Here is a 23,696-nt window from a genome sequence, read left to right as displayed (position 1 = left end):
TAGGAAAAAAGTTTTACCAGTAAATATTAATTCATGTAAACTATGTGAACAATTGTTTGTTAATAAAAGCTACGATTGAGAAAAATATTTTGTGCTTAGTCCGGGCAGCGTGTAGAGCTCTACGCGATTCGCGTAGACAACTCCCGCTCTACGCGAATCGCGTAGAGCTCTAGACGCTGCCCGGACTAAGCACCGGGGGACTCAGAAGCACCGGTAAGTTGGGGGGCATAACACAGGATGATCCAGGTCCCCTGCATCTGAGTCCCCAGTGCTTGGTCCGGGCAGCGTGTAGAACTCTGATGCTCAGAATTTCAGCTAGATGTAATTAATTAATTGTTGAACAAAGGCCTTCTCAATGTGGAAATTTAAAAAAATGACATCATATTTATTGTTTTCTAATCTTTTTCTTACCATCCAGGAACTAAATAACTTTAATTACTTGGACTTGTACAAGCTTGCCGACCTGTTTAACCTAACGTTGCTGGAGGCTGCTGTGGTGGACTTTCTTGTAAAACACTTGTCGGAGCTTCTGAAAAGTCACCCTGAAGAAGTCCTTGCACTACCCTTCCGTCTGCTTAGAGAAGTCTTAAAAAGTGACAACTTAACTTCACTTAGCGAAGAACAGATCTGGCAGGTCAGTAACGGCGTACAATGAAGGATATTCTTATTTATTTCCATTATCTACAATACTCACCTGTAAAAGATGAATCTGTCTTAGATCTTCACTATTTAGTCATTGTAAGCCTCAGTACATTAAACGTCTCTCATTAGACCTGGTTCTAAATCTTACTAGAACTTTACTCATAGTTTAAGGTGCATGAAATGCTATTTAGTTGCTACAGAATTATGGTTTAAGAAAATTATTTTTGCTTTTGACTTGGACTATATAAATAATGTCCTACCATTTTAAATTTCTATTCCACCAAATGAGTGGTTTTGTGAATCTAAAAATATGTATAATAAAGTTGTATTAATCCATGAATGAAGATGCAATACATGCGTTTACATGGATACTATGTACTTTGTGTATCCATTATTTATCAGAGCCTTCTAAGCAAGGGTGAACACATTTATAGGTAGAGACTTGTATCTTTTTTTATTCTCCTTGCGAAATAGAAGGACAATGTAATTACTCTTAGTCATCCATATTACTCATGGTCTCCTGATCCATCATGTCCCTAGCATGCTATTAATCTTAGTATTGCATTTACTATTATTTGCTGATTTTCTTTATATTGTCTTCATTTTGAGTGACACTGAATTGTACAGTGCCCCTTATTAGCTATAATAGCCACCTCTCTAAAGGTTACTAATACTGTGATGCACACTGGTTATAAGCAGTTCCCTGCTGCAGGCTGTAGTTTTTTATTCATGATCCTTGAGAATGAATTAACAATGACCATAAATATCAACCACTTCAGTGCAGAGGTTCAGATGGCAATAAAGGATCTATTTTGCTTTATCTTAGTAAATAAGTAATTCTCCTACAGGAAACAAACGCAATAGAAAAGAATCAAATTTAGACCTGCAATATCGCCTGAAGTATAGCTAAGTTCATCATTTTTGCAAAGGTTATTCTGGTAATGCAATATACCATGGATGAATCTAATATTCATTCGAGGTTAAGATGGGGAAGAACTGAAGATTAGTGTCATGGTGTTTTATATAAGCAAAACTTGATGGACAGGCTGGGGACAGATCTACAGAATCTCATTAAATTGCTGAATTGTTCATTACCCACTATTCTTACTGAAATAAAGTTCTCATTGACTTTGACAAATCCTCATGCCAGTGCCTTAAAGGAGAACAGTCAAGAAATAAACACAGACTAAAACTACCTGTTGTTATCTAATAGACCTTTAGATGAAGTTTACATCAGGGGCATTTATAAAAAAAAAAGCAACAGTAGGTTAATTTCTGACCAGACTCAATTCACATAAACAGATTGGGGTCCTGGACCCATTGGACTCATATCCTTGCACACTACGAGATAGAGGTATCTAATTTTCATAAAAAAGAATTACGATTTACAAGAATACATTAAAATGCTCTGTCAAAATATACAAAGTCATTTCTTGTTAATGCTACCTAAAGGTACAATTTAACGAATCGCATGCATAGATGATGGGGTGATTTGGTCATGTGTACATGTAAAGTATCTAAGAATAAAGCCATGTAATGTTATAGGGGAACCATCTGCTAATTCACACACACACAGTACAGTCCTATTCACCTGACATTTCACATGTTCCTAAGAACTCCTATGAGGGTGCAGGTTACATTCCAGAATTTGTTAATGCACATTTGTCACGTTATACATTTCAAATGACTACAATTGACAGAACACCTTTAAATAGTCATTTTGTCTCAGTATTAAAACAGCGCTATTAAAGAGATTTCCAATATGTTTTGTATAATCTGTGTTTTCCTAGCTGGCCACAGTTTTGAATCAAAACATGTCCAGTGTTTTAATGTAAGGTTCAGATGATTCGAAATAAATCCCTGCTGGTTGAAATAAGTTTTAATGCCTGTAAATCCAGTTCATGTATGTATGTGACCTTTATTTGTACATCTAGACAATATGACAGTCATCTAGTCTACAGGTGGCCTCCATAAGAAGCTAGAGCAGAGTTAGCTGTGAATCGAAATAACAAAGAGTATGAGTGCAATGAATAGAGAAGCAGCAGATGTATGAATGTTCATGGGATTGATATTACTGTGCCTGACATTTTCTTAATCAGCTCCTGCCGTGCGTTCTAGTATCCAGCTAGCCTTGCCATTGCTAAAATATGTTGGGAATGGAGTTTTGTAATCAGAACCTGATAGACAGGATATTGAAGTTTGACTGCTTAGGACATGGATAAGCCCTCCTGCAGCACTGATGAAACAATCAGATATGGACTAAAACGAATATGGTGTCTTTAAATGTTAGAACATCTGAAACCCTCTATTAAGAATTCTTGTAAGAAAAAACAATTGTCTGTTCTTTTCAATACTTTTGTTATTTGTGATGTCCTTACTTTTTGCGCCATATAACTAAAACCTATATTGACCAAGTTGAAAGAAAAAAATATTTAGCATTTGTTTGCAGAAAAACTTTTCAGATTGTCTTTCATTTTTTGGTTTCTCTCTTAATATGAGTCATAAAAAGATTAGTCTACCCATATTTAACCTTTCCAAGTACCCACTTAGCTTTGAATATCCTCTTATATATGGTTTCTTTCTTTTTTTGCTAGCATTCTTTTCCCCTATCATTTCCCATTTAGACACATTATAGTTGGGCTAAATAAAACATTATTTATTCATTGTATGAAATATTTGGTATTATTTTAAATGATGATTTTTACCAATACCAAGTCATGTGTGTAGTTAACAACCATAAATCCATATCATTTGTCATAAGCCTATATCACTTTTACTCTTCAGGTACATAATTAATAATGTACATAAATAATAACCATGTTAACAGATGCTTTTTTTTATTAGTTGTCTTAGTGAAAAGGTTTTCTTTGAAGACGTATCCCTTTTGTTACACCACTGGGAATGCTATAGATATAAAACTAACATGACTCTATAGTCAATACTATAGAAGCTAAACACTTTAAATGTGTATCATAGCGTTTAGGACAAAGTTGGTTTGGGTTCTGTACTGTGGCTCCAAATGAATTTTATGTTTTGTGGTTGATGTTACTTATTCATTTATAAGTTATGTATATGTTAAACCTTTAAAGGACAAGTGTCAGTTTTATTTTTCACAAAATAAATTGATTTGAGCTTTGCCCGATCAACACACAGTAAACCGGTAGTTAAAGTTCTAGTATCACGTATCAGTACTGTTTGTTTGCCCCATGGACAGCCTCACATCATGCTCATTTGAGCTTGTAAAATGGTTCTACACATAAATGGGGCATCAACAAGGGAGAGTAGAGGGTAGATGACCAGGAGAGCTCACAGATGATACCAAGTAACCTAACATTCTTAGCTCCTAGGAAAGAGGAGAATGAGGGGAGGTAGATTGGACAGATAAAACTGTGCTAAAGTTTAACTATCCCTCCTACAGATATGCATTTATTTCACAGTCAACTCAATGTAGCACAGAGCATTAGGATAAAGTTATGTGTGGTTTAATTAGCTGAGATCAGTTTTCTGTTATGAAGTTATCTCTTTTCTCCTCATCCTCCCTTACAACAGGTGCTTGAACTACTTAACAACAGTCAGTTGTTGCGACAGCCGCCTAATTTCATAGTTATAGGGGTCATGCTGCACTACCGTCAATGTCTGGCTCAAAGTATAGTGATTGGAGTTACGCTGTACCACCATTAATTTCTGGTTCAGTATACCGTGATAGGAGTTATGCTGTATCATATCTGTTCAGTAAATGTTATTCATTTAAAGTTATTTAACTTACTTATAAGTTAATTAATTTTTTTTAGAATTCTAGTTTTTTTCCAGTTGATATAGTTTACAAATTTGTGAAATAAATATTCTTGCCAGCATTACGTACAAATTGCAAATGTTCAGAATTTTGACAAATTTGGTGATTCGTACAAAGTCACGAAAACGAGGCCAGACCGCTCACAAAGCAAAAAGCTCAGAAATTTGTGGGCCCTTTCACTTACACTTTCTCACACTCTCATTCTGGTTCACTCTCTCTTACACTCTCTGCCGACTACTTCTGCCTCTGCCGACCACTTGCTTATTTTTTTTGTTCTTCATCTTCTATCTTCTCGCTTTCATCTCCTGTCTTCTCGATTTCATGTTCTCTTTTATCTTCTCTCTTCTATATTTGGCCCTGATTCTACGTGTGGCAACACTTCCGCTGACATCCTCTCCCCTGATCCTTCAATCAAGGGAGAGAGGGTCTCCAAAAGCGCCACTATTTTGTCCTAAGGTGAACTTCCATCAGAATGGCAGCTCTTTCACTGACATCTTCTTCCTTGATCCTCCAATCGATTTGGGCGGAAGTTCACCTTAGGTCAAAATGACAACGCTTATGTTGATGTGTACTTCCCCAATCTAATTGAGGCAGAGGACCTCAGCGGAAGTGCCGCAATTTTGACGGAAGTTCACCTTAGGTTAAAATTGCAGCACCTTTGGTGATGTTCTCTTCGCCAATTGGAGGATTGGGGGAGATGACATCACTGGAAGAGCCTGCCATTTTGGTGGAAGTTCATGCCAGGTAATATCCGCGGAGATGCGGAAGAAGTTAGAAGGAAGAAAATAAAAGATAAAGGTGAGAAGATGAGAGACAGAAGGTAGAATAGAGAAAATGAAGAACAAGAAGATGCGGAAGTGGAAGTGGTTGGCAAATGAGGTAGGGAAACATTTAAAGAGCATGAGAGAGAGCAAACGAGAATGAGAGTGTGAGAAGCAACAAATTTCATTCCATATTTAAAAATGCAAACCGAATGGGCAGGGAACAAAATTTGTTGCCTGAAAACGAAAGAGACAAAAACGAACCAAAAAATTTGTCTGAATCACTTATAGCCGATTTGCATGTGTCAATTATTTAGTCTGTAATCATTATTATTCTCTATAGAATTTACAAAAAGTTGTTTTTTTCTCAAAGAGTTGCTGTGAATAAAACATGCTGTTATCATTAGGAATCATATTTTTTGTAAATAGGGTTACTTTATCCTATGGTCAGATAGAGTGGTTGTCTGACATGTCAGAATCAAAGATTTTGTGTTTTAAATGTTTAGATGTGTTGTTTTCTGAATTTAACTCTTTAATTACCAAATATAGAATTAGAATCAAAATCCCTAGTACTGTCAAATGTCCAAACACTTATTTAATGCTGTAAAGTGTAACCTTATTGACTCTTTTTGTCAGTGACTGCTTGGTTTTAATGCGACACAAAAGTAGGCACTGATACATTCTGCCATGTTAATGTAAAAAACTCACTTTTTACAAGTGTCTTTGTGCTTTTATGCAATGACACATTCAGAGGAACGAACAAAATGACTGTTCTGCTAAGGTTCATTTGTGTAATGTGCCACAAGGTAATGCTTGTGGCTCACTGCCAGGGGAGGGCTGCCAATTTTTCACATGTGGGAATGGGTCAAGCAATAGCTCAATCATATAGCAGGCCAAAAAACACATGATCAGTCCTCAGCATTCGGCTTCAACAACTTAGTCAGCAAAAAAAAGAGTGAGCAACAAAGGATCGAGTCATGTATAAATGCTGCATGTAGATCTTAGTAACCTAGATACCCCTGTGGGTCTATGATGATGACAAGATGACAAAAACAAAGAAAAGCTTTTGAGTCACATGAAAAGTATTCCCAGAAAAAAATATGAATGAGACAAAGTTTTTCATGATTTAAGAATTACTTCTAGAGACAGTGTGTGCTTTCCTCAGTAAGACTGATGAATGACGTTTCTGATGCTGCATTTAGTTACATATATGTTAAATTCAGCAGAGTGGTTGGAACAGCACCTTTAATTGTTGCATCCAAGCAGCACAGAGAGAATTTGCCCCATTCTTCTGCTTGCCTCGATTCATCTGCCGTACACAGGGCCTGGCAACAAAACATAATTTGCTCTTACTAGCGTGAGATCAACCACTCAGTATTGAATATAAGGTTTCCTGGCAGTGGAGTTTGTGTCAATCATGAAATATCCTCTGTATCCTAGATACATGCAGAGTACTCTGAATACATAAACCCTGTCTAATTCCATCTTTGCCAGTAAAGCCTTTTAACACCCAACCCCTGTTTAATGTCTTTCCTTTCCGTCTCCCTTCTTTGCATGAATCATTGTCAGCACTCAGTGCCAAGACTGCATTTGAATTAAAAAAAAACAAAAAACAAGAAACGTTAAAGCCTTTCAAATATCGCTTATCTCATCACACACTGTATAAGGCGTAACAAACTATTCCACTAATCAAACAGGGAGAGGAGATGATATCACATCTATCTGCAAAATCTATCCTCATCATACACTTTCCAAGAGCAAATCTTGTTGAAATTATACGATGCATCCACGTAAATATCCAGCAGATCACTAGACCTGGGCTTCAGAATTCGGTTGTGTCAAAACTCATAACATGTCAAACATTTTTCTAGAGGCCCTAGTAAGGGGAGGGAATGGAAAAGCCACAGTTTTAAGAGTAATTTTAGATTGTAAATGAAAAAAGAGAGGCACGGCTGTTCATTTGCACCAATCATGCTTTCCTTTCATCTCCTCTGATTAGGCTTGGTGAGGTTTCATCAAACTGCTCTATCACCGAGCTGTCACTCGAGCCTTCTGTTGATTGAAAACAATCAGTGCTCTGATGGCACAATTATTCTGACCCTTTAACTAGAGGCTGCTGTGATAATGAAAGGTTGATTATGATAGTTTGTGCCTCTTTCAGTTTGCCAAGAAGGTTAATTTGGGCATCAGACGGAGGTTTAATGGGCGCTTGCTGCCTACACTGAAGAAATGAGAACGTGCAGTCTTCTATATTGCAAGGATATAGTTTGCCTGCCAATCACTGTCATTTAGACTTTGTGCTTTACACTCTGGAAATCACAATTTAGATTTTTTTTTTTCCTCCGGATTTAATTTATTCACTGCCCCGATGAAGTTCTAACACCCAGTGACCTTCACAGCTGCATTTTTTTAAAGCCTCAGGAAAACAAAGCAGGAGCAAATCTTTGTTCGATTTTTTTTTTTTTTTTTTTTTTTTACAAATTAGAACTTTGCAAATTCCTAGTAATTCCACAATAGTAAATATTTTCATGTTGTGAACATATCACTTGAGAGGTACTGATTTTTTTAAACTCATCATTGCCTTTTGGTGATTTTTTTTAATGCAAATCAAAGTCTGTCTTTCATTGTAAAACGTAAAGGGGATTATCTAACAAGATACTTTAGAGATTTCTCACCATTTTACATTTTTTATAAGGTATTACAGTTACCTCAGCTGAAAATTATTCCCCACCTTGATAAGGGTAGCCCTGCACCGCTCTTCTCATTTTTATTTTGCAACAGCTAAACCTTGGTGGACATTATCTTCCTATATACATTTATATGAAGAGAGACTTGCTCCAGTTTAAGACTGCTATGTTCTTGTAGGTTATTATCAGATGCAGTTTTGCATTATGCATGCTATTATTTGTATTTTGTGGTTCAGTAACTATGCTGTGTGTAAGCAGCCAGTTTTATAGTTGATTTTTGATATTTTGGGTGTTTAAGTTTCCTCTTGAGTGCTACTCACTGTTTCCCTGTCTTTCTTTTTGCTCTTTTAATACAGGAGATGAAATGTTTAATTTATTTTTCCTTCAAAGTTTTTGCGCGTTCCATGTTGACATCGATTGGCGAATAGTTAGTATAGTGGCACCATTAAAAGTTCTGCATATTGCATGGACCCTAGAACGCTTGAGTTAGCAGGAGAACATATATTCCTCCTTTGGTTTCCTAATGGAATTTTGCTGGTTGTGTTTCAATAACACTTTTTAACTTTCACGTAGTATTCCGCCAAGACCTCAACAGTCATGGAAGAAGACGTATTCCCACTAGCATTGGTTGATTAGACTTCAGCTAGGCCTGATTACATATTGATGAAAGAAGGTGAAAGTAATTTGACACTTAAGATTTGCTGATTCAATATGTGACAAAGTGTGAACTATGATTGTTAGTATTAAATTATAATTATCAGTTAAATGAGAAGGAAATGAAAGGTGCAGATAGGTATAAGCATATTTGCTATAGGCTTCACATTGATTACCTATAGAATGTGTCAGACATAATATACATTGTTTTAAACAGTCAGATCTTTTTCACAGTCCAACATTACCCTAGATCCAAAAAAATGTTTCCATAAAATAAGATGGCTAGTTTACATTTTGTAATTGTTTGTATTTATTCATGCTAACGTGGAAAACACAATATTCCAAAAATTACTTATTAACATGTTTTCCATAATAAAATAGTGGACACGTATGGAGCTTTGGGAAACTTATACTTTTTTTACTAACCAAAAATTATTGCAACGTTCACAGGAAAATTACCTGCTCCTATGATATTTTGTTGTTGAAGATCGGGAAATTGGCATGGCCAATCATTTTGGAAGAATGATTAGGAGAGGTTTCTCTAGATTATTATGTAACTTCTAAAACCCTCACTACATAGGATGACAGGTTAAACCAGGTCAGTTGGAAGAATCAGATTAGTGTTAAAATGTGGCATGTGCAGCATAAACAGGTGCTTTCGCCTGCACTCCCGGAAAAAATATGTAAATCTCAGGTTCCTGATTTACCTCTTTGGCCATGTTTTCCGCATTCTGGAGGGGGTTGAACTGACACACAGAAAGAAGTGTGCATGTGGTGGATATTTGTAGATCCTCCCCTTTGTCTCCTTTTCCCCTTCTCTCCTACCACCCTTCTCCCTATCTCTGTCTCTCTGTTTCTTTCTCTCTTCCTTTTTCTCCTCTCACTCTTTTCTCTCTCTCTTTGTCCATCTCCACTTTCTCCACTCTCTATTTTTTGTCTTCTCCTTTCTTTTTGTCACCTCTTCTTTCTCTCTTGGTGTTACCCTTCTACTTTAGTTCTTTTTCTCTCCCCTTTCCCTCTCTCTGTGGCCTCCTCTCTCTTTCGGTCTTTTCCTTTCTCTATTTCTCATTATTATCTTTCCTCCCTTTATGTCTGTCTGTTTCTCTCCTTTGAAAATGAAAATGTTTTAATGATATAGTTATTGAAAAAATGTATAAGGTGGAATAGGCAGCCAAGATACTCCAGTTTTGGTGTACTTCACATATATTTACAATGATCGTGGTGGCATAAAGGAGTTACAGGCCAAAGGTTGAATGCATACCTCACGAATGTCCCTCTTTAGAAGGAGCAGTGCCTGTCCTTTTTTCTTGTACTAGGGTCTCAGAATATTTAATGTATATACATATATCACAGTTTTCTACAGCTCTAGAAGTCATAATAATAGATAAAGTATAAAAAAAAATTTTAAGAAATTAAACTATGTAAATAATATTATTCCTCTTTCGAAATGTCATAGCCATAAAAAAACCTGGATAAATCTGGATAAAGTCCTGCTGCCTAGTTACACCTTGAACTACGCTGCTAAAATGAATTGCTCCTCTGGCCATTGGAAACGTGGGGCTGTAACATTAGCATTCATAAGGTAGTGAACAATAAATATGTCTAACTTTTTTTGTACACCCGAGATTCTGCCTTGTTTGTTTATAATAGTCTTTTTGTGGGTTTTTTGTACATTTGTTAAACTGCACAGAAAGAGTAGGAAAATATCACCATCAATATGTTTTAAAATAATGAATCCTCTTATAAATGGGAAAGGTTAAAGAGATATGGAATTTTCCCTAAGTATAACTTGCAGTGTTAAGTGGTCATGTTCATAATGTGCAAATGACATTTACTAAAACAAGTTGATTCTTCAGCTAGTGGTTATGTACACTTTGTCCTGCCGCTGACTGGCTGACTGTTGACATTTGCTGCTGATAAGCTGTGGGAGTAAGGCGTATTTTAGAGTAATGGTTAATGATTCCATATAATTTTTTTCATTATGAAAGGTACGGCTTAAAAAGTGCTTTTTTCAAGATTTTGGCGTAGCTGCACAGGTACTCAGTGGTACTGCTCTCATTCAACTAAAATGTCAATAAATGGCGCAATTCCACCTGTTTTTTCCTACAATTTAGCATGAGGAGACAATTCGAAGAGCTGGGAAAGAATATGGATCCATCCTTGAGAGGGATAGGCTTCAGTCAGCCGTTAGAAAGGTGCTGTGTATTTGAAGGCAAATTCCATTTTTACCTGCAAATATGTTAGGTGTCAGAAGATGTGTTCAGATGAACAGATCTTCTGCATGGCAAATATTAGATGGGTGGGAAATGGGGCAAACGTATATAGGGGTTCTACAGAATCTCCCCATACATGTTCAAAGGGGACAGCTATCATGATGGCTGGAGTGTCCCTTTAACTACCAGGGATGTAGTATTACATCCATCGTTGTTTTGCAATTTCACTGTTGATGCACAAGAGAACTAGCAGACTAATGACAGCATGGTCTCCCTGATAACAGCAGCAGCTAACACCACTGACTTAGAACTGCTAGAAACAATATAACAGCTCTCGGACTGAAATGGTAGGGGATTTAAAAAGCCTGAATAGCCATTAAAGCATCCCTTTTCACTGGCACAGCAGGAGGGGCCCTTAACATGAGAGAGACTCTGCAGGGTCTGATGACCCTCCCCACCACTCTCCTTTCACAAAAACGTGAAAAAATTAAAGGGACCCCTATGTTACAAAAAAGATCCATGGAGTCCCCAAGGAGTCTTTAGTGAATCAAAAAAAGAAAATCAATGGAAGAAATTGTACAAGAAACCATGCCTCTTAACTTAGAAAAATAATAATTAAAAAACTCTTGAAAAAACCCTTTGTGGCTCTCCAACCTAGGAATATTTAAAAATGTATTTCCTAACAGACCTTATTGGCAATTTAATTTCCTTGAAATCATATGGTCTGTAAGCGGATCCTTCCTTCCTCCAGCCACTGCTCCGGCTCATTCTTGAGGCCTTGCGCACAGCCGTGTCACACTAAAATTGGCCAAGGAGCGTGCACATGTTACAGAGTGACGTCACTCCATTTTGAAATCCCATACCAAAATTCAAACATCCCATAGGAAGCCCTATCTATGCCCCAGATACCAGAACACTATGTTCTCTGGTAGCCATACTTGTGCTAGTCATATTTTATCTTGCCACAGTGCAATCCTACTCGTATTCATTCCATGTTTGACACCGGCTTAACCTCTACTACGCTGTTCTCCGGGCTTCCCGACCTCGGCTTTGTTATATGAGTATCCTGAATTCTGGTTTCCTGACTACGGCTTGCCTCGGGTTATCCTGTCTGTGCTTCATAGAGTTTGTCCCATGTCTTTGAAGGATCATCACAAAGTTCCATGCCCGCTCAATCCCAAAAGGCCTATCCCGAGGGGGAACCGGTTGAAGGGGCGAAGGACTTGGGGATGTTGCTTAAACATACATTTGTAAAGGAATCCTAAGTGCAATTGCAAAGAGTGTGCAAAAAAATATTTTCATTTATCCAACATACCTTAGAAGAGTTTAGTTGCTGCATGAAATGTGGTAGAATGGCCCTTGTGAAATAGCCCAGTTCAGAAACATATACTTTTGCGTATCAAATTTGAAAAACATCTTGGTTGGTAATAATGATACACATAGTCTAATGTTTGCCTGGTGATTATGTGAGGTGTTTCTAAAATCAGGAGAAATACTTTTCAATCACCTTTGCACTAGATATGTCAAATTATTTATGAAAAATAAAGCCATAATATATAATTTGACAATAATTTTACAAATATGGTATAAAACTATTTTGTGAAGCTGTTACTTAATTTTTAAGGATTAACTGATTTATTTCAGCTGGCTGTCAGGTGGCTGGAGCACAATTGTCGTTATCAGTACATGGACGAGCTTCTGCAATATGTCCGTTTTGGCCTGATGGATACAAACACTCTTCATACGGTTGCCCTCTGTCATCCTCTGATACAAAGCAGTGAAAAAGCAACAGCACTTATTACCGAAGCCTTGGAATATCATCAAAGCCTCTATGCACAGCCAGTGTGGCAGACGATACGGACAAAGCCACGCTTTCAGTCTAACACACTTTACATTGTTGGAGGAAAAAAGAGGGAGATCTGCAAAGTTCGGGAGCTTAGATACTTTAACCCAGTGGATCAGGACAATGTCCATATTGCAGGCATAGCCAATTGGAGCGAATTGACCCCTATGCCAGTAGGAAGAAGTCATCACTGTGTAGCAATCTTAGGAGACTTTCTATTTGCAGCAGGTGGAGAAGTTGAACATGCCACAGGTCGCACTTGTGCGGTGAAAACTGCATGTCGGTATGACCCCCGTAGTAATACATGGATAGAAATTGCACCCATGAAAAACTGCAGAGAGCATTTTGTGCTAGGAGCAGTGGACAACTGTCTTTATGCAGTTGGAGGAAGAAATGAACTTCGACAAGTCCTACCATCTGTAGAGAGGTACTGTCCCAAGAAAAATAAGTGGACTTTCGTACAATCCTTTGACAGGTCTCTTTCATGTCATGCAGGATGTGTTGCTGATGATCTTCTTTGGATATCAGGTAAATAAGAACTTTTTTGTGGAATGCATTCATTTTCATGTTTTTAATATAAACAATGTTATACTTTGGCCAATGGAGCACGACATAATAAACAGACGTGGCTTTTCCAGCAGACTATAGCTAAGGCTGATGTTACTGCTATTTATATAGAAACCATTTTTGTCTAACAATGGCCAAATCAATGCTTTACCAAGTAAAATATATATTATTATAATTATTTTTTAGACACATGGAAAATAATAGCCTGTCTTGGAAAGCATGAAATAAAACAAAAGTAAGAAAGAAAAGGGAAGAGGGACAGAAAAAAGGAACAAAGGAGTAGGAAAGAATAGCTAAAGTAGAGGAAAGAACAAAACCCTATAGGTCTTTCAAAAAAATCTTTAAAAAAAAACTGCTCACAATTTTATTGTTCCATACAGTGTCAGCCATTCTTATCTTTCCAAGGAGAAAAGCTTACAGCCTACAAATCTCCAGAACATTTTCCTCTTAATGTTGTAGCCCGACCATCCTGCTATGCATCACTCTCCCACACTCCACACCTGTTTCATGGTCACTGTAGGGCCCTGCTCAATACGGAGTACAGAATACAGACTAGACTGGTCACCAATACTATATAAATGTGAAATAAAGCGCTTATATAAAAAAGAAAAAAGCTCCAAACCAAGTACTCAAAAAAAGTGAGAGTAGGTGAGCTTAAATGATATATAGATTGGAAAAGTGTTATAACATTTAGTGATGCAAATGCTCAAATTTGTATAATCCTCTATGAATGTAGCAGCTTGTTGTAACACCCAGTGATACAAAATATAAAATTGTATACTTATATAAATCTCTGTAAATCTTCTTTCCCGTAGAGATGACACAATTACATGTAAAACAAACAGTAAATAATCCACCGCGCAACACATAAAAAAAAGTGTGAAAAAATAATAATAATCAAGTTATGGAAACGCGCTTTAAAAACATATATGAAGGAATATGTAAGCAATATTGTTCTCAAGGAGAATGAAATTCAACAAATAGTCGCTATGGATTTTTCTAGACTGGTGACCAGCACGGTATTTTATGGTACCTAAAAAGGAAAATGTGGGATTGAGGATTTACCACTTTATTCTGTGACAATCCCAGGGTATTGTAGAAAGTAGCTGTGTTGAGTGTTGGGTCCTTAGACAATTTGTTGCACCAGAAACCTGTAACTGACTTGTGGTTTTTTTTTCTTTGACCTAATTTAACACGTTTGACACATACACTCAGTGGTCAGTTTATAAGATTATATTTATATAGCAGCAGCTGATTCCATAGCGCTATTACAATAGAGGACAGTGTAAATATTTCAATAAACACACTTGGGGACTTTGGGTTAACATTTCTAAAGTGTCGCTCCATAAATTACTGTTTAAAGACTACTTTGGTACAGCTTTTTTTTTTATATCTGCCTGCTGAACCAACGGCAAACAAACACACAGGTCTTGATGTAATGATTATATACTGTCATGCTGGAGTAGCTGTGCTACAGTGTGTTAAATTATACAGTACTTAATGGAGGTCAAAAACGCTCACGTTATTTACTCAATCTTATGTTGGATGCTCAAAAATCACAATTCCTAACTGTTTTGTTGGGCAATACAAATAATTGGATGAAACTGCTCTATTTTTTCTGACCGATTAAAGGAATACGTATTAAGTTTACTCCATTGGGATGTAATTTTTATCTTATTACCAACCCCAAAGGTTTAACCTTTACCCTTCTCATCAAATATGTACACATTGAAAAATAGATCCAAACACATTAAAATTGTATAGAACTAGGCTTTATGTTTGTACAAATGCGAAAGGGGAAAAAAGGCTGACTACGATATATTATATTATTCCTGACCGCCTTTGTCTTCACCAATATCTACTTCTTCAAATTAACCCCATAGTAATTTGGCATTTAGGTAAACACCTAGGAAGTAAAAGTGCCCAGCTAAAATAAAGCATTGGAGTACAAGAGTACTAGGCACTACATTGCAAAACACTAGCCATCAAAGGGTTAAATTCTCAGAACTAATAAGCTCTGAAAACCCACTATTTATATCATTATTAATGATGCTCCCCATGTACAAAGCTATTTGTTTGTACCTTTTATAAACACACACATTTATGTGTATATCCTATTTTCAAGAATCATCAACCTATGCCTGTGCATCAGCCAGAATTATGATACTCTGTTTTAACGAAAGACTGTCGTGCCCACCTTTTTCAGTAGATCCGAAGATTTCTACAAGAATGTAACACGGTATGAGTCTAAACATAAAATATTTAAGCCATTATTTAAGTATCTTATTTTATTGTGGAACGTATCGGCCATGCAATTCACAAGTTAAAACGGCGGCATCATTTCTCCCTTTATAGAGAGCTTATTACCCATTCTTTGCTTGAATTGAACATTTTGGGACACTTCACAAATTCTTAAAATGCCATTGAAATAACTTTCCATCGTCTTTGCAAAGAGCTGCTATGAGTCTAAGGGAAGGTTAACCATTTCTATAGCTTGCGCTATCACTTCAAGGATGCATTACAGTAGAGTTCATTCAAATTTTGGCAGAATATTTAAAATGTTATCTCTTGCACTTCAAAGTTAGAAGAAAGAAAAAGTTGTTTTTGCTTAAAAACGGAAGTTCATAGAAGATGGCATATTTAATGCCAGATATATCTATAGAATGTTCGTAAGATGTTGATTATCCCCCTGAGGATAGAGATCAAAACTGCCAATCAATAAAATATACTTCTTAGGAAGGAACCACTGAATGTGCGCAATTGCTTTGATTGCAGGGGATAGTGCACCAGCATGGGGTATCATAACCTAAGAGGAGGCAAATCATTGTGATGACTTTCAAAGCCATGAATACTGCTGGAGGCAAGGGTACTCCATACTAGAAGAAATAGCAACATATAGAAACTGTTAATAATTTCACTTTTTTTTTTTATGTCGTCAAATCTGTATGCAAATCCACGGCATCTCATTTCAGAAGATTAATCTGAAACTGAGTGGGGAGGTATGTGGAGTGCATATAATTATCCAAGACCTCCAGCGTTGCAGAAGGGCAGCAGGCGTATTCTGGGGAGATGGTTGTTTCCTCATTCTTTACTTTTGACAATCTGTTTTGTGTAACAGAGAAAGTCATATTTAAAGCTGCCTGATGTGGGTTGGAGAAAAAAACCCAAAACCAAATAAAAATCATGAATAGCTAATACTGCTGCTAAGTTGCTTAAATTGTTTTTATAAGTCAAAGCTGCATTATAGTTGAGGTATATGGTAACTGTGTCAAAAGAGAGGGACAAAGGTTTACACTTTTTTAAGTCCACAGTGACCTTGGACCATAGTGAGTTCAAAGCATAGTGCATTGAACACTTCCCTAGTGCAAAAAATTGGGTTTAGTTGGTTAGCTCTAATTGCATCTCCTCGGTAGAATACCAATATAAGACAGTGGGGACTCAACTCAGGACATGCTGGTGTTTCAACTATGCCATAATTATGTGAATAGTAGTGTTAAATGTGTCAGAACCGTAAGAAAGCAAAGTCTCTCTATGAATAAGTTGTTTGGGGCATGTTGACCCGTGGATGAAGTTACAGTGACCTAGCCTATCATCACTGAAAAGAAGGAAGGATTGGAATGGGTCTGTTTGATTAGTTGCCTAGAGTTAGGCACCAGTATACCCCGAGATCTCAAATTGTTGAGTTGAATTGAGGAACTTTGGTATTGTCCCTGTTGCCTGACTCAGATTTCCCCACTGTGACGTTTATTCACTAATATGTGAGTTGGCTTTTATTTATTTTCTCTAATATTCCATATAATCCACTACTATTAATATTGAAGTATATGTTTCTTACTTTGTTCCTCTGTTTGGATTTACTTGCATAGTCTTGTTGCTCTTACACCCCCATTGCCACCATGTTTAAGCTTCTTGCTCACCGGGAATAGATTCTCATCGAATGAGGCATCTCAAAATAATTTTTGGAATATGCAAATCGACTTGTTGGGATACCGTCTAAAATCTAGTCCACTAGGCTGATGCAGATTCTTGTATCACTGTAAAATGTGGAGGTGCTATTAACACCCAAGGACAGATAGAAACAAAGAAAAGGTATATTATGTAATGTTTCAAGGGAACAGATTGATGTGAATGAAGAACGGTAGTTATTCACTAAAAGGGTAGAAAAAATGTATTTTATCACAAATGTTAAAGAACAAAATTCATCAACTTCCAACTGACATAGGGCATTTAAATGTCATAGTGTTCTGTAAAATGCCACTGGGATTTGAGCCTGGGTGTATAAATTAAAAACTATTGAATACCATGGCACATATTTGTTCTTTAAAACAGAAAAATCACAGATTTTAATATTTTCTACATGAAAAAAGAATGCTTTTGACCCTTTATCAGGGTCATACTTGGTTTAATCTAGCATTCCACCTATACCATGTTTTTAAATAATCTATCATTGTTGAACATTTATCTTACAGGTGGAGTGACTAACACAGCACAATATCAAAACAGATTAATGGTATATGATCCAAGCCAGGTAAGTTATATTGTTCCAATTGATATGGAGTACAGAAAGTTAAAAGTATATACATATATGATTGTGTGTGTATGCGTGTGTAAGACACCCAAGAAGAACAGAAGCTGACTCCTTGATATTCTACTATGATAATTTGGTTCTATTGTTGCTGGCATTCCACAGGTAATATTCCTGCTTACAGATATACACTAATAAAAATTATTTTTTATATACATTTGTTCCCAAACACTGCAGGATATAACAGTAATATTTTTTGTGTACAGAATACAAGAATACATAGATTGTAGCCAAATGTCCCATGTTATAACTTTTGCCTAGGGGAAATGTTAAGTCCTAAGAAAGATATTTGTAATATTCCATTTTTTTTTTTAAATAAAAAGTTATTTCAAGATTTAAGGGACACACTGAAAAGTAGTCTGCAAAGTAGTTCGTTTTTACGGGCTGTAAAAACACTAATGAACACATTTTTTGAGTTGCCTGCCCATATTGTGTTGATCGAATACCTGTAGCCAGATTATTGTGATTTTTAGGGCCACCGAGTAGCATAATGCACTTATACCCACCAAATGTTCTCAGCTCCTAGCAAAATGGGACATCAGAGGAGGAAAGAGTGACAGAAGAATGTGTGTCCCTTTGACAGTTCACAGATATGGATGGGCATATATATATACTGTACAATATTTTAAACAACTTAAATGACATTTGCGTACTGGACATGAGTGTCTCATACATTTGTTACTTAAATATAAATATGAACAAGAAATATCCTTATTCATTTTATCTTAACGGTAATATGTAAGAAAACCCAGTATGCAGTAGGGCATAGTATTTGCACCTCTTTTGCTCTTCTGGTTGGCACAGCATAATGGGCGTCATGGTACAGGGCAGCAGGACTCTAATGGTTATCAATACTTGGAAATGCAATTACATTATTACAAGAAATCAAAAGCTAATATGGTGTATTGACTCTAATATAAAAAATAAATTGCATTTCTGCAAGGGCTAAGTGTATGTTTAGAGTGGATGGGAAAATAATCTTTGCGTCAATTTGTACCCTCCTGTGCCATTTGTGTTCAATAAACAAACATACTGTTATTATTTGTATGCATCGTTGTTGTATATTGTAAATCAACACAATTTAGTTGATATAGCTGGCTGTGTGCACTGTTTTAGCAGACACACAGTTAATGTTATCATTTCCTCTTTTTAATGAGAGTGTCTTCATGTTTGCACACAGACCATCTCTTTCACTTTTTTTTTTTAAATTCTGCTAGCATATTGTTTACGGTGGACTTTGGCAAACCACATCTGCTTGTACCCGCTCTGAATCTCAATAGCTCTATCTTTCTGCATCAGGGCACGGCTTTAAGCGAGGCCTTTGTAGAGAGTCAATAATGACTGCCATCTGCCACAGAGCACAGAGCTACCTGCTAACAGACAGGCTGTGGTGACCTCTGCTTCCGCGGCACTGATTAGTATTCAAACACTGACGTATCCGCTCTGACCCCGTGCAGACCCTCTGCCTCTGTGCCTTTGCAGTGGATCACCTGGCAGACATTGCAGAGGAGGAAAGAATGCTGTAATCAGGAGACAGAGCAATACTTTGCAAATCAGATGCCATCTTTATCTTTCCATCATGGGATTTGACTACTAATGTGAAAAAAAAAAAATGAAATACTCTGCGGCCCTCTGCTAATAATCCAAAACAGGATTTTTGCCATTGAGGACACATTTTTTTTAAATTTATTTGAGGAGGGATGGTGATTATTAGCAAATAATTACTGTAATTTATAATAAGAGAAATGGAGAATATGATATAAAAGCAGGTGTATGATTGCTATCATGTACCGTTTGCAATTATGTTTATCAAGACTACTATGTTTGACTCTGAATGTTTACTGCATATTCTGTTTTAAGATAAACAACAAATAGGGGTTGATTTTGAAACCAAGTGTGCTCTTCAATTGTGCAGCAGCTGCGATGGGTCACCACTATTCTACAGAACATACAAAGGAGATACCTATGTAAACTTGACAGGTGTTTATCACAATGGTAAATTGAGCCTAATTCATTTGTTTACTGGTTGAAGACTGCATAAGGCATTGTCCAAGCAGATTGATATTGTTGTAAAATTCCACTTGTATTTATTAGAATAAGTGGATCAGTCGAAGTCCCATGCTACAAAGAAGAGTTTACCACGCGATGGCAGCTGTTCAAAGGAGGTTGTATGTCCTCGGTGGGAATGATTTAGATTATAACAATGATCGCATATCGGTGCGGCATATAGACTCCTACAGTATTGACACTGATCAGTGGACACGGTGTAACTTCAATTTACTCACAGGTAGGTTGTTGATGTTGTGCTGAAAAAGGCATCATCTACACCACCAAAAACTTAGGTAATGGCAGGAGATTTCTGGAGACACATTTCACTGGTTTAGATTAAATCTAATGTTCAACACTCCTGAAAACACAGTAGTAAATTCACTGCACAGACTAGGGAGATTTGGAATTCATCCGTCAGTTTGTAGCCTACCCATTATACAGCAAGTGCTTGATATAAACAATACAGCTTCGGTAGAAACACCATGAAAAGCATGAGTACAGAACTAAATTAACACACAGTTTATAAATATATAAATATAAGTATTAACCATACAAGCTCTGTGTTAGATATGAATGAGAACAACTAGTCTTTGGCACTCTACATTAGGTACAGGTTATACTGTGCCTTTTCTGCTATCTATTACGTGACTTTACTTTGAGAAACCCAGCTTCTGCATATACTTCAGTATTTCTGAATACAGAACAGGGCTGAGGAGATCCTCACAATGCTTCACTGAAACATGAATTAGTGAAGCAAATCTAGCTTGCTTCACTGATTCCAAAAACCCCTATTGGCTCCAATAGATGTCATTTTTGGGGGAAATTGTTTGTCAAGAGCACCTGAGCTGTATATGCAGAACAAACAGAGTTTTTCTTTCTTCCAGGCCAAAATGAATCTGGCGTTGCAGTGCATAATGGACGGATTTATTTAGTGGGTGGCTATTCTATTTGGACAAATGAACCGTTGTCATGCATACAGGTAAGACGCTTTACTGCACATCTTCGCAGGCACTGTATAGGCTATGAGAAGCATTTGTGACCATCACAATGCACAAATACTGATATCAACACAAGGCCCTTGTAGGTAAAATATTCACCCCAAGGACAGAGCAGATGACAACAGGCCACCTTATTAAGATGAGGATGGTATTAGAGTTTGGTCTTAAAGGGTAACACTTTAAAAGCTCTAGAGTTCAGTATTTTTGCAAGTGGTGACTTCAAGCGCTGTGGTGGATATTAATAATAAATTGGTGATCCTAAGGGTTTATTCTGACTGCTGATGAAGTCATTTTCTAATTACTATCCCTTGTGGGAAAATTGTCACATGCTTAAAATGTTTTAAAAGTTAGTTATCTTGTCTTCATCTGTATCAGTGCAATCTCTAGATTGTAAGCTTGCGAGCAGGGCCCTCTCCACCGAATGTATCGGTTTGTCTTAGTCTTGTCAATTCTCGTCTTGACATATCCCTTGAATTTACGTATTGTATTAAGCGCTGCGTAAATTGTTGGCGCTATATAAATAAAAGATAATAATAATAATAGTGATATCTTGGAAAGCTTGAATTTGGATGAATTGTTTTCCAACCTTAATGTATAATATTGAAGTTGTTGAGGTATATGTAACATGCTGTGAGGTAAACGCAACACTGGTACTTAGTATTTAAGCATATCGTTTCAACACCTTTTCTCCTTTTCTAATTCAATTAGGTGCTTGATGTTAGCAGAGAAGGCAAGGAGGAAGTATTTTATGGACCTACTTTGCCATTTGCTTCCAATGGGATAGCAACAAGTTTTCTTCCGGCTCCATATTTCACTTGCCCTAACCTCCAGACTTTGCAGGTTCCTCATCACAGGATCGGCTCAGTATGAAAGCATATAACACTGACAAATAAAACAGAGGGTTTTTTGGAAAGAAATCAGAACCCAACCCTTAAAATGGGTTAAATTATTCATATTCTGTGCTGCTCTCCTTGTGAAATTGGTGAAGTCACTTTATATATTTTGGAGCCATGAGCATCAAAAATAGATTGTAAGTTCTTCAGGGCAGGGAATAATTGTGCCTCATCTATATATCTATCTATCTATATATATATATATATATACACACACACACAGTAATGCATACCTTGAAAAATTCTTTCTATGCCAAAAAGGCTTATCAATCAACAAAAATATGCAAATTAAAGGATTTTCACTAGCTGTGGTCTAAATTATTTACAAACCATAGCTAAAGTAGAGTTTATATTAGAAACAAATCTCAAAAGCAGTCACATAGTTTCTCTAAATCTGTTCTAGCACAGCTTCATTTATTTCAACTCTAGTACAATCCTACAAAATTTTGAGAACAAAAAATAAGAATTTTTAAGGGCAATATAATACCAATGTTTCAAAACATATGCAGTTGAAATGATGTATGTGATTACAAAGGGAATGTGAAACTAAAATACCTTTACTCCATAATATATGTATATTTTTTCACATTATTCTGTTCTGGGATAACAAATGGAATTTTACATTGAAATACATATTGAATAGGAGAACTGTGATGAATATTTGTTAAAACTGTTGCATTTCCATCGTATCAGTCTTTGCTGCTAATATGCTACCGAACAGCACGCCTGAGTGCGTATCAATGTAATAAATACAATTGCATACCTAATGTTCCATTTTGTTCCATAAAACACCAAAGGTGTTGCAAATAAAGGAGCCATAAGGAAACAAGTTTTGTTTAAGACATTGAGCACCTCCACTGCATGTGGAATAACATTTTTGGTATCTTGATTTAAAGGGCAACCATTACCGATACACCTTTAAAATAATTGAATAATAAAAAAAACTTCAACATCCTGTGTTGTTTTTTTAAATGTGTATAAATGTTTTATAGATGTTTGATTTAAAAAAGGAAGGGCTTATTTGTTCTCAGGTATCCAATATAACCCTTAGTTTTCGGTCTTAAAGGGTTCTCCCCTGTCTGGTCGCGCCACCTTTCAAAGCCAGCTTAAAAGAGTAATACCTTTAAGGGTGACCCCAAAGCATGTTACTGCATACAAACTTGCATGCATTATTTATTGGAGTAGTCCAACCAAACAGAGAAAGAAACTTTATCAGGGAAAACAAGCAATGGGGGTAGTCATGCAGCTCTTGAGGACAGGTAAAGGTATCTTCACTCATGCTGTGCTCAAGGTGACTTGAAACGTACTCCAGCCTTTGCGTGCACTTTAATGCATGGTCCTTCTTCTGTGGCGTTCCTTTTGCAAATAAATGACTCCAATACCATTCTGTTCCCGGCACTGTGCGTCCTGAGTGGAGCCCAGGTATTTCCCAGCGTTCAGTACAAAGGAAGCAGAGGTAGGTAACAGGCGGCGCTACTAACATAAATACATCCCTGTTTATGTATGGGAATTTTTAAAGGATGAGTAGAAACATTAACACAGTCATAATAAATTTACAAAAATATTTATTAACAATGCATTTTCAAAATCGATTACATATGTACAGTTCAAATGCAGCGTAAGACTGTTCTGGTGTTGCTGCTTGATCAGTTTAAAGATAATAATAATAAAAGATGTGTCCTTTTCAAATTGTACATCTGCAGAAGATCAGACAATGGCTTTAGTTTTCAAGTTTCTGTAATTCGGCTTGTCCATGTTCACCCAAACGAGACAGGAGTCTCCTGTATGCTTCCCTGTGGACATTGTAAACATATATTTATTATTTACATTTATTGCAGGTATAAAGCAAGACAGGTGTTAGATAAAAATGTGTTCACTGCAGTGACAATTGCCACTTACATGATTCAGAAAGAGTGCCCTTAAACCATAGTGAGCCAGTCATAGTAACGTTTGCCTTTATGTTACATAGCTAAAATTATTAAAATATAAAATGTGTTTCCAAAAACGACGC

General features: G+C 36.7%; 2 protein-coding genes across 8 annotated transcripts in view; one reads left to right on the top strand and one right to left on the bottom strand.

Moving 5' to 3' along the window:
• The window catches only part of LOC149302504 (kelch-like protein 32), a 59,369-nt gene extending 37,707 nt beyond the window's left edge, over nucleotides 1-21,662 (top strand). For 4 of the 7 annotated variants that reach the window (XM_089482577.1, XM_089482576.1, XM_089482575.1 and 1 more), the window contains 6 exons: nucleotides 419-634; nucleotides 12,395-13,121; nucleotides 17,630-17,688; nucleotides 19,840-20,032; nucleotides 20,679-20,773; nucleotides 21,501-21,662. In XM_089482577.1, the coding sequence (XP_089338703.1) occupies nucleotides 419-634; nucleotides 12,395-13,121; nucleotides 17,630-17,688; nucleotides 19,840-20,032; nucleotides 20,679-20,773; nucleotides 21,501-21,662 (1,452 nt within the window). The remainder of the gene's footprint in view (nucleotides 1-418; nucleotides 635-12,394; nucleotides 13,122-17,629; nucleotides 17,689-19,839; nucleotides 20,033-20,678; nucleotides 20,774-21,500) is intronic. The other 3 variants (XM_089482578.1, XM_089482579.1, XM_089482580.1) reach the window with 3 other exon arrangements.
• Nucleotides 21,663-23,405: 1,743 nt separating this feature from the next.
• Nucleotides 23,406-23,696, bottom strand: part of LOC149302503 (protein MMS22-like) — a 40,884-nt gene continuing 40,593 nt past the window's right edge. Inside the window, exon 24 of the mRNA XM_089482571.1 lies at nucleotides 23,406-23,478. Coding sequence (XP_089338697.1) covers nucleotides 23,406-23,478 — 73 coding nt within the window. The remainder of the gene's footprint in view (nucleotides 23,479-23,696) is intronic.

The sequence above is a fragment of the Sceloporus occidentalis genome, unplaced genomic scaffold, assembly GCF_023333645.1.
Source record: "Sceloporus occidentalis isolate IW3139 unplaced genomic scaffold, rSceOcc1.0.p SCAF_19, whole genome shotgun sequence".
NCBI lineage: Eukaryota > Metazoa > Chordata > Lepidosauria > Squamata > Phrynosomatidae > Sceloporus > Sceloporus occidentalis.
Note: the sequence above shows the minus strand (reverse complement) of the source record. Positions and strands in the feature narration are given on the sequence as shown.